This window comes from Vanellus vanellus, assembly GCF_965231255.1.
Source record: "Vanellus vanellus genome assembly, chromosome: 5".
NCBI classification, from domain to species: Eukaryota; Metazoa; Chordata; class Aves; order Charadriiformes; family Charadriidae; genus Vanellus; species Vanellus vanellus.
The window spans coordinates 35,385,399-35,399,844 of NC_138910.1; the positions used below are offsets into that span (position 1 = coordinate 35,385,399).

The 14,446-nt window shown below is 38.3% G+C and overlaps 1 protein-coding gene across 1 annotated transcript in view; it reads right to left on the bottom strand.

Moving 5' to 3' along the window:
* MYO1B (myosin IB) overlaps positions 1 to 14,446 on the bottom strand; it is a gene marked incomplete at its 5' end in the record, with an annotated part of 100,237 nt that overhangs the window by 37,999 nt on the left and 47,792 nt on the right. Inside the window, 6 exons of the mRNA XM_082484504.1 lie at positions 4,752 to 4,817; positions 5,149 to 5,235; positions 6,040 to 6,158; positions 6,827 to 6,974; positions 7,869 to 7,972; positions 8,334 to 8,432. Of these exons, the coding sequence (XP_082340630.1) occupies positions 4,752 to 4,817; positions 5,149 to 5,235; positions 6,040 to 6,158; positions 6,827 to 6,974; positions 7,869 to 7,972; positions 8,334 to 8,432 (623 nt within the window). The remainder of the gene's footprint in view (positions 1 to 4,751; positions 4,818 to 5,148; positions 5,236 to 6,039; positions 6,159 to 6,826; positions 6,975 to 7,868; positions 7,973 to 8,333; positions 8,433 to 14,446) is intronic.

Genomic DNA, 14,446 nt, shown 5'->3' on the forward strand with positions numbered 1-14,446 from the left:
CCACATCTTTGCATGTTCTTGTGTACCTGGAGCAAAAGGAGTTAGTCAGATGCCATCCTCAAAGACAAGGCATTCACATCACCTCAAGCTGACCCTCAGCAGATGTCTGGGGGCCAAATGGAAACAGTCCCTCTCCTTCTGCAGCCTTTACTTTTGCAGCTCTCTCCCTGGCGCATCCCCGCTTCTCGCCAGGCTAAAATACGTGGAACAAACTGCTCCGCCAAGCGATTGAGCAGAAAGCATTCACACTCTCAAACTGTCTTCTTGGGGCCTGGCAAATTTCAAGAATAAGCCTTGTTTGGCAGCCTTAACTTCCATAAAACTGCACTCCAAATCATTAGCTTCATCATATGGACCAGCTACATAATGGCGCCTGAAAATTCAGGATAAAGCCTTTAAACCAACTAGCACAGACAGAGATTTTTATCTCTGAGGGATAGGCAGGATGAAATATTCACACTTGCTCCATGACATTCATTTTTACATACCCTAGCCCTCATCTACGTGGGAAATGTACATGACAGAACATTAACCATCCAAACCGAACAGAATGAGTCTTCTGCTCATCTCTGTTGAAACCTGCCAGGCCCTCAGTCATCTGCCTTCTACAATCTTCATTTCTTTTTCATAAACCCCACTCCTTCCAAAACCCAACCCTGACATCTTGCAGAGATGCAGAACATGCTTCTGCCCAAAAATACAGAATCAAACATGGAATAAAATGGGACCAGCCCTAAACCTACCCCAGTAATTCTGCAATCGAGTCGGTTCTGAAATTCCCACGTGCCACCAACCATCATCCCATGCCCATCTCAAATCACAGCCTAGACTGTAGACTGACTACGCATGCAGCCGCTCAAAAATGCAGATAAACATACTTGGAGCAATTAGTGTCAGGCTTCAGTCCATTGCTCGAGCTCCAGCAGCGTTACACAACCAAGCCGATCCTGTAGCCTGCGTTTTCACACTAATCCTAGTCCCTAAATCCTTGCCCGTAGACAACTCACAGACACCCAAAATTTCAGCATTTCACTTTCAAAACATTCAGTCTCAGCATACCGCTTACCACAAAGGGCATGGCAAGATTCAAAAATAAACAGTTTTACAGCACCTATTTTGTGGATTGTTTAGCCAAGCTTCCTGTTGACATCTGCCAAACCCACAGAGGCTGAGGATTATTGATAGATTTAAATTCCCTAATCTGAATTTTTGGACAGCCAAGTCCTTAAATCTGCTTTCTTGGATAGTGTTTGTGTTTGTCTGAAAACTGGGGTTTGAGCTTGATAAAAAAACTAGCGGAAACCAAATCCCAAAGAGCATTTGGCCAGCGTTATCAATACTCCAGTATCTCCCCTTTGTTAAATTTCAACCTTTCAGTTACTTTGTAAATTAACTTATCTTAAATTACATAAAATTGTAGAAATTACAGTGGACAGTAAATAAACATTCAAAACTAGATGAAAAAATTATCATTTATATAAGCTTCAGTTTGCATATAATATAGCAAGACTGCTATTGTCATTCAGAAGGTGAAGTGTAGGATCTTTCAGAACGGTAAATTTGGGTTTCTTTACTCTTCTTATACAAGGAATTGTAGGATGATCTAAGGAATCATCCTAAACAGGAATAAGGCCCAAGAAATATTGTCTGTCCTGCCCATTATGAAACAAAACAAAACCTTCAAAAATCTGTAGCAAACTGATGTTTTTGCAGTAGAAGTAGACTAGTCCACAATGTATTCCAATAACTTTTAAGGACAAAACAGGTAAACTAGAATACCATTAGGGTTTTTTTTTCCAGTGATCCTGAGGGGTAAGTGTAATAATAAAGGAAAAAAACAAAAACAAACCCCACATCAAAACACCCTTCAGTAAACACATATCTTGCTACTTACTTCAATGGTATTAAGCTTCATGTGTAAATATTTAGCATTTATATAAAAAACTACACCTTCTGGTTTTTTGTGTGTTCCGTCTCCAAGGTACAAGGACACTTTAGGTGAAAGAACATGTACTAATGATAATCCTATCTGCTTCCTGAGTAGAAACATGATTAAAAGTAGGCCTTTTTACCTTCAGCATATCAAATAGCTTACAAGATTAAAATGCACAAGTTCACAGATAAGGAAGTCTTTCAAATATATATTCGCCAAAAAACATTCTTTGTAGAGATTACGTTAGTTCTTACCTTCAAGAACAGACATGAAAATCAAAATCTGACTTAAGAATTAGGTTCAAAAGTGAACTGTGTGTTTTTAGTGAACGATTTTAAGTCATTTATAATTAGATGGATATAATTAGTGCCATGAGCTACACCTCAGCTAATATTTTGAATGTTTGGCCAGCATGTTTACCAATATACCACACACTCCAAATTCCACTATATTTTTAATGCTATAAACCTTAAGACATTATTGAATTTTCCTTGAGTTACTGTATTGTACAATGTTAACATTTCATTCATTTATCGATTGGTTTAATATAATTAATTTTAAACAACATATTTTCTGTGAAGTGGTTACTTAAATTCTCAACAATAATTGCTTTTTCTAAGCATTTTCTCAAGATCCTTAATAAATTTTGTGAGATTCAATCATTTGTTACAAAACTCAACACATATATTTGGCAGGCATCCTCTTGATTGACCTTGCTACATGACATTCATTCAAGTGAGGACAAGACCAGTTACACTTTGTCCACACAGTGTTCATTACAAAATTATTTTACTCAATTCAAGGACTGTGACATAACATCATCTTTTGTTCCAACTAGAGCTGTATAGAAAATAAGTTTTCCTTTGCCTTGAAAGAATATCTTTGCTTTTGATTCAACTGAGAATAAGTCGGCAGTTTCCGATTATAAAATTAACTGTCTGGAAACACAGGGATGGCTATGTGGGCAGTACTGGAAACACGGCTGATACGGGATTTTCTAATGGATTGGTTTTGTACCATTCACCCTTTGAATTACAGCACTTCCACGCAGTCCCAATACCAGTAACTGTACTAGTTACCTCTAGTAACCTAAACCAATGAACTTTCTTTTTCAAATGTCTTAAAAATTAAAATATGGTATAATACAAGCCATGTATGTTTCTGGCATACTACCTGAATCCCATTTGGACTGTTCAGAAATAATTCCTTTTATTTCTGTGCTGCTGAACCAAGCTGCTTGGCTAGTGTTCTTGCCACAGGTCTTAACTCACGAGAAGAACAGTCCAGTCTTGTGTGAATGTAATGATGAATTTGATCCTCTTGAGTCACAAGGCAAACCTTTCGCACCTTTTCCAGTAGAACCAACGCTCAGCATTTAAATTACTGAACAATAACTGCCTGTATTTTTTAAAGCTTTTGAGTTTGTATAAATCAGGAAAGCTACATTGTAATTCAGTATGCAAGGTAAGTGAAAAGAGCCTCATCTTTACATTTTTCTTCTGTGAAACCACAACTCCTGTACTCAACTGCTTTTATGACTTTCTAAGATGTTGAACTCTTACAAAAAATAAAATTACATGCGCAAAACAACCTTGTTTCTGCAACACCATGCCACAAACACAATTATTCAGTTGGCTTGTGTTCTAGTGCAAGCTTCCATCGTCCACCTCACTCTACACGTTTATCCTTAACCAAACATAAAAGAAAGACCTAGCAAAAGCAAGAGCCCTCCCCAAAGACGCCAGTAGTACCATTCCAGTGTCCAGTGTCCAGCTTTCTAAAGGTAAGCCAAGGACCAACTCCAGAAAGAGATCTGGCACCGAGATCTGCATTCAGCCACCTTACCGCTTGCAATTTATTTTCATAAATATGCTCTTGTGTTTAATGCAAACAATACAATCTAGCTTAGTAAACCCTTGAAGCAAGCATCAGCTTTGTTTTTCCTCTTCATAGGGGTATTTTGATTTGCACATGCTTTGATGTTATGCTTCTGAAATAAATCTTACACCACCCTCCCATATGTAATTACTCTTGTCTGGATTATTCCCTTCTTCTACACAATTTGAACACACTCCCTGGATTTTCAAGAAGGATGTAGGGAAGTGAGTAAGGGTTGCAAGGTTTCTACAGTTTTTTTTTTCCCCCAATTGAGTTTCTACTTTAAACATTATATACAGTTTCCAACTGAGATCTATAAATCTCTTAAAATAAACTGTCAGACTAAGATTTATGAAAACTCCCTCTCCCTGGTGTTCTCTAACCCAATTAAAAATTCCTCATTTATTGTTTTTGTTTCAGAATACCACCAGTCTAAAAATACTATCATCAACAAACAGCAGTGAGCCACAGATCGTTAGCTAGGAATCAGTACAGAATATTTATCTACATGAGCAGCGATGAAATGGAATATAATTCCTTGTTTAATTTTGACAGGAAAAAATGAATAGTTTTTGTTGTTTTTTTTAAAACATACAAAGCTTGTTCAAAGGCATCCACAAAATGCCTCAGGGCAGAACTGACACTGCCAGAATTTCCTCTTACATTCAGAACGTATGTCACAACAAAATATATTTAGTTTACCCATCATAAATATTTATTTACCTATGGTGTAAAAACACAAGTTGGGCTTTCATAAATTCTCGTTTCATTTGCCAGACATGCTAAGACATCTCTCTTTGGCTTACTTTTGTATCATTTTTTTTCAGAAATAACTCACTTGATTCAAATTACATATATTCTGATTACACATTCATGAACTACTCTATTAAGCTTTAATAACAGCTCTCATGGTTGATATTTATCATTATAAAGGGCTTACCTCAAAAATTTCAAAGCCATAGATGTCTAGCACCCCCATTACCTTCTTCCTCACTTTTGTTTGTGCCTTTAAAAAAAAAATTAAACATTGAATCAGTCATCTGTACATTTCATACCTGGGAAATAAGAAAACTAATGTATGTAACGTTAAAACTAAGTAGGGCGTTAAATTCTGTAAACTAAAATGTTAAGTACGGTTTCCCAAAATACACTTAACATGACTTTTTTCATAAGCTTAAAAACAGAGCAGACAGCACTTTGTTGAGCTGTGATACAGTTATTCACCTGTGTAACACTGTACAACCATGAAAAATGAAATTGGCAAATACAGTTTTACTGTCAACTTTAATTTAAAGGACTTCTATTGATTTTTTCTTACAGGCACAAAAGAACAATACCTTAATGCTCTCATTGATTCTGGTAACAAGCCAAGAAAACAGTCGACTGTACAAATTCTTTGCCAGAGCATCACGGGCGTAATAAGCCTAAACAGAAGAAAAAAGACAAATGTTACAAATGCTGGGCTAATCCCAAACTTTTTATGTTACTGCCATATCTTAAAGGTGCAATGAAGAGAGTGAGAATAGCTCAGGCAGCAGTGCCTCTGCCTAAGCAGGCACCAGGGCCAGACCAGGGGTGCCAGGACACTTCGGCAGCATCGGTGGCTTGCTGGTGCATCCCTCCGCCTTCCAGACTGTGGGCTGGCTGGAACAGCAGCCACAATCAGGGCACTTTGACTCCCTTCCTGCTCATCTGGATATCCCTCTAAAAGACTCACATCCCCCATCCTAATCCTGAGCAAAGGGACTTGCGCAGCTGCGGTTAGGAAAACGACATTCCTGCTAGCCTGAGCTGATGAGAGCCAGGTGGCAATCACACTGGCTCTGCAGCATTACAGAAAGATAAACCGGCAGCAAAAGTTTTTCAAGCAGCCTGGGGCATACAACTCACATGAAATTACAACAGTTGCTCTAAATGAAGACAGTCTGCCATGATACTTGCACCATGTGTTTTGTGCAGAACTGTTTCATTTTTTCATTCTCTGCAGCGTTTTCCTATCCCTTATGTTTTTGAGGTAATTCACACACAAAAACAAAGCATTCAGTATATACGAACACTGAGAAGCTGCTGAAGGAAAAACACACTCACGCTACTGATATGTTTTATTCAGCACAGCCTATTGCAGTTTTTATTTGGGCAGTTATGGTTTAGTCACATAGAATAAATTGCCAGTTTATTTCCAACAATTGCCAACAATTCTTTCATTTAAAACCAGGACCTCTTTTTACCTGAGCCACATTTAGTGTTGTTGAAACTTTCTCTTGCTTGGCTTCAACCGTCCGGAAGCTGAAAGCTCTTTCCAATACAGACTGGTCTATACCCGTCAACTCGCAGATTTCCTTGAGTTCTAGCATGAAAAAGGACAGGGCAAATATAATGAATCCTTTTGTATCATTACTTTTTCTTCCCCCAAAACTATTAGCTATCTAGTAGTTCAGTATTTCCCCAAAACAGATTTTCTTCAACAGAAGACACTCTCTCTCCCCACTACCCCACCACACAAAGGTTGTAAAAATATGCACGGCATGAGGAAACAGAGTTATTTGTTTGGAAAGCACTTTCCATTTGGTTATCTTTGTGAAGAAACTTCTCTTCCATTTATCACAGATAACTTTTCATGATGAAAAACTTTCAAATGAAAATAAATGAACTTTCAAAATGTATCAACTGCAAAAACATGACCAAATGAATCTGATGTTAGAGACAGAAATACCCTACTACAAAAGAACTAAAAGCCTCCACTGCAGAATAACCAAGCAGTTACAGAAATGCGTAGTACCAGTTAACATTTCAGAAGAAAGTGTTAATAAAGTAGGAAAAAACAAAATAATCATTTTTGGAATTTCAAGCAGAGCGACTGAAATGGCACAGAATTCAACCCATATTTGCCTGCAGGTTTGGAAACAATCTAATTTAATTCATCTGTAAGGATATTGTATGTCTACAGAAATGACAAAATTAGTAATGACTTCAGACAAATTGGTGTTTTTCCTCCCATCAGTAATCTCATCTTACCATTTTTATCTTTGATTTTACTTTCATCTAAGCCATTCACACGAGATTCAGGCTTAAACTCAATATTTCCCAATTTCAGAACGGCTGCCACCACTTCAAAAACAGACTGTGTTTCATGATCCATAAAACCAACAATCTGCATTGCATTCTGTAAAGGGGATAGGTAAAATTAGGAGACAAAAGAATCTACATTTAAACAGATCATACTTGCAAAATTCACCATTTACCTGTATTAGCATGAATTAGAAATGTTTTCTGAACACCTTTGCTACAAAAAGAACATGATATAATTACTACGCTTAGATAAGTAAGTTTTTTTAATATAAAAGATGGGTTAAAGAAGATCTGGTAATTGAGCTGCCATGTCAGTCCAGTCCACTCCTAGGATTCATTCAGTTTATGAATTTCTAAAATGCAGTGTTTTGGGTTTTTTTTTAGCCACTGAGTTTAGTTTATAACCCAACCCAATTTTTCACAAATGAACAGGTACTGCAGTCTTCTCAGGCCTCTTTATTGCTCTAAAAACCAGTAACTTTTTGAATCTAAATTTGCATACGCTGAGTAACAGGATCCTGTATTCCTCCTACCCCCGAGTACAATCAAGCAAAAACATCACGGTAAATCATCTTGAGAACCATCCCAGCCCTGTTTTTCTTTTGGCTTGGTCAGCATCACCTGTTTGATGAAGCTCAGTCACTGCCATCACAAGCAACTACACAGTATAACCTTTTCCATTAATTGATTGCAGGGTCTGGACTTTGGGGATTTTTTCCTTCATCTTTTTTTTTTTTCTTTTTGGTCTTTTTTGTATTCCCACTAGAATACTCCAGAAACTTGGTTCTTTGTATTTTCCAGGTGTAGTAGCCAAGCTTCCCTATGCAAACACACTACACCCTTGCACAAAGACTGTGAAGCACTCTGAAAACGACTCAGAAAAGGTGGCCCTGCCAGCCCAGTACGAATGGCCAGACCGAGGACATAAGAACACTGCATTACTGTTGAGCCTTTCTGCTGTTTACGCTCGACCCCTGTTACTTCTTACCCTAACTGTTCTGAAGTTTGCAGCATCATCCACTCCATTCACTTTGGCAGAATCAAGGCCCAGGTAATTGTATCTGCTGAAGTCTCGCTCCAGTTTGAGTTGGCCTAATAAATCAAATAAAAATATCATTAGTAACAGCATTCATGTTAGCAGCTTTTTTATCCCAGAATTGGTATTGTCAAGAACTGTTGTTATTACTAGGATTGAGTTTTCTTTAAGAATATTGTAATTACCGGCCTTCTGAATAAGAATAGGCTTTCTTCTTTTTTTTATAATACATTGCAGAGCCGATTCTGACTCAGATATCAGGGTAACATCAAACCATATATTTTACTATTGCCACTACCACCAATAATTTGAAAAATGAATCAATATCACATTTCCCACAACAGATTATGTGCATGGAACAGCACATTAAATATAAAGACGACTCATATCTGAAAATGGCATAAGGGCAACACTTACAGAGGAAGTCTTCCGAGGCACCAGACAGTATCTGATAGAAAATGTGAAAGTTTCTTTCACCTCTTGGCTGCTTAACAACACGAGACTTCTCTAGCAGATCTAAACAAATAAACAAAATCTCACAGATCAGCATTGTTGGAGCAAACCACTTTAATATGAATATAATCCCCTATCATTTTCTATTTCATTGCTTTATATCATCATCATCAAATTAGAAGATGATAAACGGTAGGCACAAACCTTTTCACAAGGTATGAAATTAGTACATACTTCTCAAATAAGTTATTTGAGCAACCTGTGAGCCCAGTACACTTCTAAATGCTGCAGTCTATCAGCTGCAAAGAAAACTCAGGTCAAGGAGGCAACATGCTCAAAAGCTGTCAGCCAATATAGAGTACAACCACAAAAATAAGGTTTGGTAAGAATGATTGCATGGGGGAAAGTTTGAACTGAAATGTTAAAAAGCTCAGCACATGGAAGATGGGTAAATGAAAGGGGGAAGCCAAATAAAGGAAGAATTTAAACTGAATAATCATGTAGCACTTTGTGATCCTCAGGTGCACCAGACTATGAAATAATTCCCAATGGGACTGACAGAAGCTCCATCATAAGACATTTAAAGTGAAATGGAAAAGCAGTGCTTTGAAAAGCATCACTGCACTGATTGAGTAGTTTAACAAGAAGATTGCTTTGTCCACAACCATTAGTGATGGGCACATTTCTAACCCTTGACAATAGGGATAGGAATTCGGGCAGACAGCAGAAGCAGACTGACTTGTAACACATTGCAACGCTTCAGACTCTACAACGTATTTACTATGGAGTGACAATAAAAGCTTGTTCAGCCTGTGCTCCACTGTGTCCCCAGTGCACCAGGAGAGGGGAGAGGGATGCAATAAGAGAACCTCTGGACAGGTATTGGTGTCACTCGCTGCTTTTGTAGAAAAAATATGTTATTCCTTCTTTTCTCAGTGGCACACAAGGGCTCCACACCATTTTTCCAGACAGAAAACCCACAGTTCCCAATATACAGTTTCTCTTAAGGTACATATTTTCAGTGACATGAAGACAGAGACATTCAGTGCCTCATTCCAAGTGCACAGCAAAGGAGTTCCCCCATGCACCTACCTCTACATGCTCGCACCACAGTGCACTCTGACTGGGGTTAAGTTCTCTCTAAGCTGCGTCCATGCAAGAGGAAAGCCCCAAAAGGGAAATTACCACAGCTTGGATGTCACCCTTCAGAAGAACTGCCACAAAGTCGAGATCAGGTTTCATGAAGGTAAAACACAGGAAACACCAATCCATATAAGGACACGCGGGGTTGCTAAACACTTGCCCTGCCTGGCTACTATAATATCCAACATGTATTCTACTATACCTTTCCCTCAGCTTTCCATTTCTGCTGAAATTGAGCCCTTTCAGTTTTAGCAATCTGGAAAGTTAGAGGCGGTGCTCAGTGCAGCTGCCTTTGTGCTCCAAACCCCCCTCCGGCCCCACCACAGAGGAGCAGCGGGAGAGCGGGTGCCTCCATGCCAGCCTGCAGCCCCCGGGCTCCGCTGGCTTTCCCACACGCCAGGGCTTAGCCCGAGAGGGAGCATCTGCCCTGGGCTTCACTCCGTGAACGGAGGAGCGCAACAGAGTGTGTTCATATTTTCACTAGCTATAGGCAGCATGTCGTGCCTGCGTTACAAACTGTAATTACCTGATCTTACACCCCTTCTCATAGGAATAGGAACCAAAGACCAAACTTCAACCCACAAAATTATACAAGCCTTAGGAGGCCCTCCTGCAAATAAACTACAGCAAGACAGATTCAAAAATTTGTTTCCACTCTAATAATTAGCCAGTGACAACAATGACAAAATTCAGACAGTATTATTAATCTTCTGGTTGGCTTATAGTAGGACAAGTTTCAAATATTTTACAGAGCAGCTAAACTATGTTATTCCATAAACATGAAATTGCCTGAGAGAAGACCTGTAACCAGCACAGCAGGTGACAGTGCATGGAGCTCCCAACGACCTAAGCACCTGAGAGGGTGAAGACTGTATGAAGACAACTAACTCTTCACCATCGAATGCATTCTGTGACCAGATCAGAACTTTAGTCTTGTTTGAACAGACAATTGTATTTTTACAACTCCATAACCCCACAGTCTCTTGCCTTCCACAGTGGCCCCGTTTCAGCATCAGGAAGTTTTGCACATGCCAGGTGACAACGTACAGATGCACCCAAACAAGTGGCTGTCCCATATTGCCATCTTTACATTAGGATGGGGCAGGTTACAGATTCCCACTTTTGCTTTTCCATTTTATTGTGGCTTTTTTGTTGTTTTTAGATGACAGATGACTAACATCTGCCGTTTGACGCTATGTCGAAAAGGCATAGATCAGAAGGCGTCGTTCTCGCCAGCAGCCTACCATGCAACCTCTCCACCTCTGAGTTCACCTAAGGTTGGGGCTCCCCTCCTTGAGCTGTGGTCCAAACTCAGAGTCATCCCATACCTAACTAACGGATACTTGATCCTCTCTAGTTTTTTACATTCGGAACTCCAAGGGAGAGGCTGGTCCACCACCCAAGTGTTAATAACTTGGGCTGAGAAAGGCAAGGTGTGCGCCAAGCAGTTCAGAGTCACGCTGGCTGTGAAGGTTCTCCAGTGGAGTGTTGGAACGGATCGCAGCCAAATTTAATCTCAAAGAAATAAACAACTTCAGCTCCCGCGGTGGCTATGCACACTTCAGGAAATGGCTGTATTTTCAAAGGATATTGAAGCAATACAGTTTGTGAAGCGGTTTGGCTTATTTGGGTTTAAAAACTTTCTATATATAAATTTACTCAAATGCTGCCATAAAAACTCAGCTACATATCCTGGCAAAACATTACATGTAAGCCTTCTTCTAATTACATGCATGCCTTCAGCAGATTTAACAATTTCTTGAGCATATGTCAAATGAGTACGTTAGAAGGATAACTGCCTTAGATTTTTCACTGCAGTTTCTCTTATTTATATGTTTTTAGAAGCAAGGAGGTTAACTAATTACCAGTCAGCTTTCCAAAGTCTGAATATTACACATTCTGTTAGCCTTCATAATTGAGGAAAAAGGGCTCCAGAAAGCAGTTACAGACAAAAAATCAGGTATTTCCCTTAACAAAGCAGCTGTTACCAATTCTTTTTAAAGCTGTATTCATTCTCTCCTCTTCTTCTTTTATGCCACATGCAGACTGAAATCAGACTGGTAGAAAAGATCCAGACCATCTGCCCTACTCTTAAGAAAACCTTGCTTTGTTTGCCCTAATTAGCATTTTAATAAATCAACCAAATATATTTGCCTTAAAGCAACAACTGCACAACCAGTAACCTTTGTGTTAAATCTCACGTGATTACAAATTCTGTGCATCGAACAGTCAAACCAGAAGACACAAAGATTTTTGCACACATCCACTTGGTAATTCTGTTTACAGAGGCATGAGTAGACAGGTGGTGCTTTTCTATATGAAAACCCACACAAGCAAAAAACCCCAAACTCTATACATACTACCTTTTGTTACATAGTCTACATAAATTATGTATAGGTACTATACAGAACTATCTAAAGAGAACATACAGAACTACATATGGTGGATTTATGGATTTTACGGATTAGGTATTCTTTCTGCATTATCTAACAATGCTTCTGCTTGAACTGAAGCATTTAAGATGTTGCGTGTATCAAAGCAACTGTAAAAATTAAATTGCTTTGGAAAGGTCCAGCCTGGGAACACTTCTTAAATCATATTGTTTGAATATCCATCGATTCACGTGACTCAAAATCCAACCATGTTCCTCAGGTTCTGAAGATTATTTGTTAGTCCTAGATAACATTGGTTAAATGAAAGAGATCTGTGTAAGCATCCTGCTAAACCACTCAACTGAACTCAAAAAGAGAGGGGGGGGAAAGAAAGGGGAAAAAGAAATTGATGCTGAATACTCCTGCAAACTCTAATGTACAAATTCACAGGATCTCTTTATCTGACCCATGAACTTGACCTGATGCAGACAAATTTAGGATCTGTGTATTTCTCTACATATACTAGAAATTGAATTAACTTTCAAGAAAGAAATAAGTAAACACTACAAACAAAAAACAACGCTACCTTGGTGCATACTGAATAATTCAGGAAAAGTTTATTTTAGTCATATTCTCTTCAGCAGGCCATGACCAAGGACCTTTTTAGCTATTCAGCCAAAGTTACAGAACATTTTCTAGTCACAGAATCTATCTCTACACCCAAATTATGTTAAATTATGTTTTCTGCTTTTCTACCTCGATTGTTCAGCTATCATCAAAAAAAGTCACTGATGAAAATGAAAATACAGTAGTGGTTTCTCAGGAACCTTTTCCCATTATTCCCACCAACTTAATAATAATGTTCTCTTGAATGAAATGATTCATAATTGTATCAAACAAAAACTACTATCTGGGCAGTATGTGCAGTGAAAATAAAATGATTGCACAATTTTAAGAGTGTTAAATCCTGATTATTCAAGTGATAAACAATGTTTGAAAATGAGCTAATCAAACGTTTAGCTTGTTGTCTTTTGTTTTGTTTTGTTTTAAATGCTTCCTAATTTGGGCAAGGCAATTGCCTAAATGATGGCAACTGTACTAACTGAAACACCAAGGGAGATGTTGGAACAAGTTAAGATTAAAAAAAAAAACAAAAAAAACACACAAAACCAAAACCAAACAAGAACAAGTGTCTCTTCCCATAATGCCTAATTGTAAAATTTGTGTAATATTTCCCTAAGCAAAGCAGATTACTAACAGCAATCACGTAACTAAAATCAACAGCCCGAGTTGTTGATTTCTCAGTAAGTGGGTAATTATTTTTGTCTTTTAAAATGAACAAACAAGTTGTAAAGAAGAACAAGTTCTAAAGTTATCACTATCACTTCAGTAACTCAAAAAAGTTGTTGCTTTCAATAAACATCATAGGTTTCTTTCATGTTGTTGTTGAAAAAGATGGCAAAATAAGGCCATTTCTTAATAACTTGTTATGTGGACTTTAAGTACGCTGTGACAGTTAAAAACGGCTTTTCAAAAGGAGGCATTACGTATACTGTATTTCACCTGCACCACTGTTGTCTTCTCATTAATCATTAAATCACTGAAGGGCTTAGGCAGATTAGGAAAGATCACCTAATGCTAAAAAGCTACATATCTTTCAGCAGGAAACCCCAGGTGAAACATGAAAATTTAACACATTAAATATTAAAGAGAGAGAATATTTAAGACTTATTAAATATTCTGGGAAAGATATTGTGAGATGTCTACTTTTGAAAAGGTCTAAACAACTGCAAATATGAAATATTTTGGACCATATTATGTAAAACCATATCAACCATAAAATTTAGTGTACACAAAACCAGTCACAAAACTAACAAACCAGGTGTGCACACAAACACCACCTGGAGTAGAAAACAGATGCAGCATCTGTAGATAGAGAGTCATATTTTAGAGCTGTACTAGTTATTGCAATTAGCACCTGCTACTTTAAAGACCAAACATACCCATTTTACATAAAATATATATTATTCCATAATAATGAAGAATAGTAGTTTCTTTTCTACCTTTCTCCGGCTCCCATCCCCACTACCACGTTAGTTATAATAAATGGAAAACTAAGAATAGTACTGATGCTTTCTGCAATTTATGTCCACAATATTATACCCAGGTGAAAGAAGTTAATTACCCGGCACTCCAACTGTCTTTCTTCACAAGTGCTCTGGAAAAAAAACCTCTGAGCACATAACAGCTGACAAGAGTGTTCACTGCAACAGCAGCAACCTTAAACACCCCACAGGAGGACAGAAGGACCAGATACACCTCAGACTCAATTCGGTGAGAGAAAAGGGAAATGCAATTTAGCTGTTTGTAAATGCATTTTAGAGCCACAGCATAACTGTGAGCAGGAACTGGTGTTCATTACAAAACAGGGATGGGATATCTGCAGTCACAGGCGACAATACCGCAAGGGTTTAGTGTTCACAAGAGCTCATAAGAGGAATTTGGGCTTCCTAATCCCATGCACGTGAATCAGGTCAGCTCGTGAATGGATGGGCTGGTTGT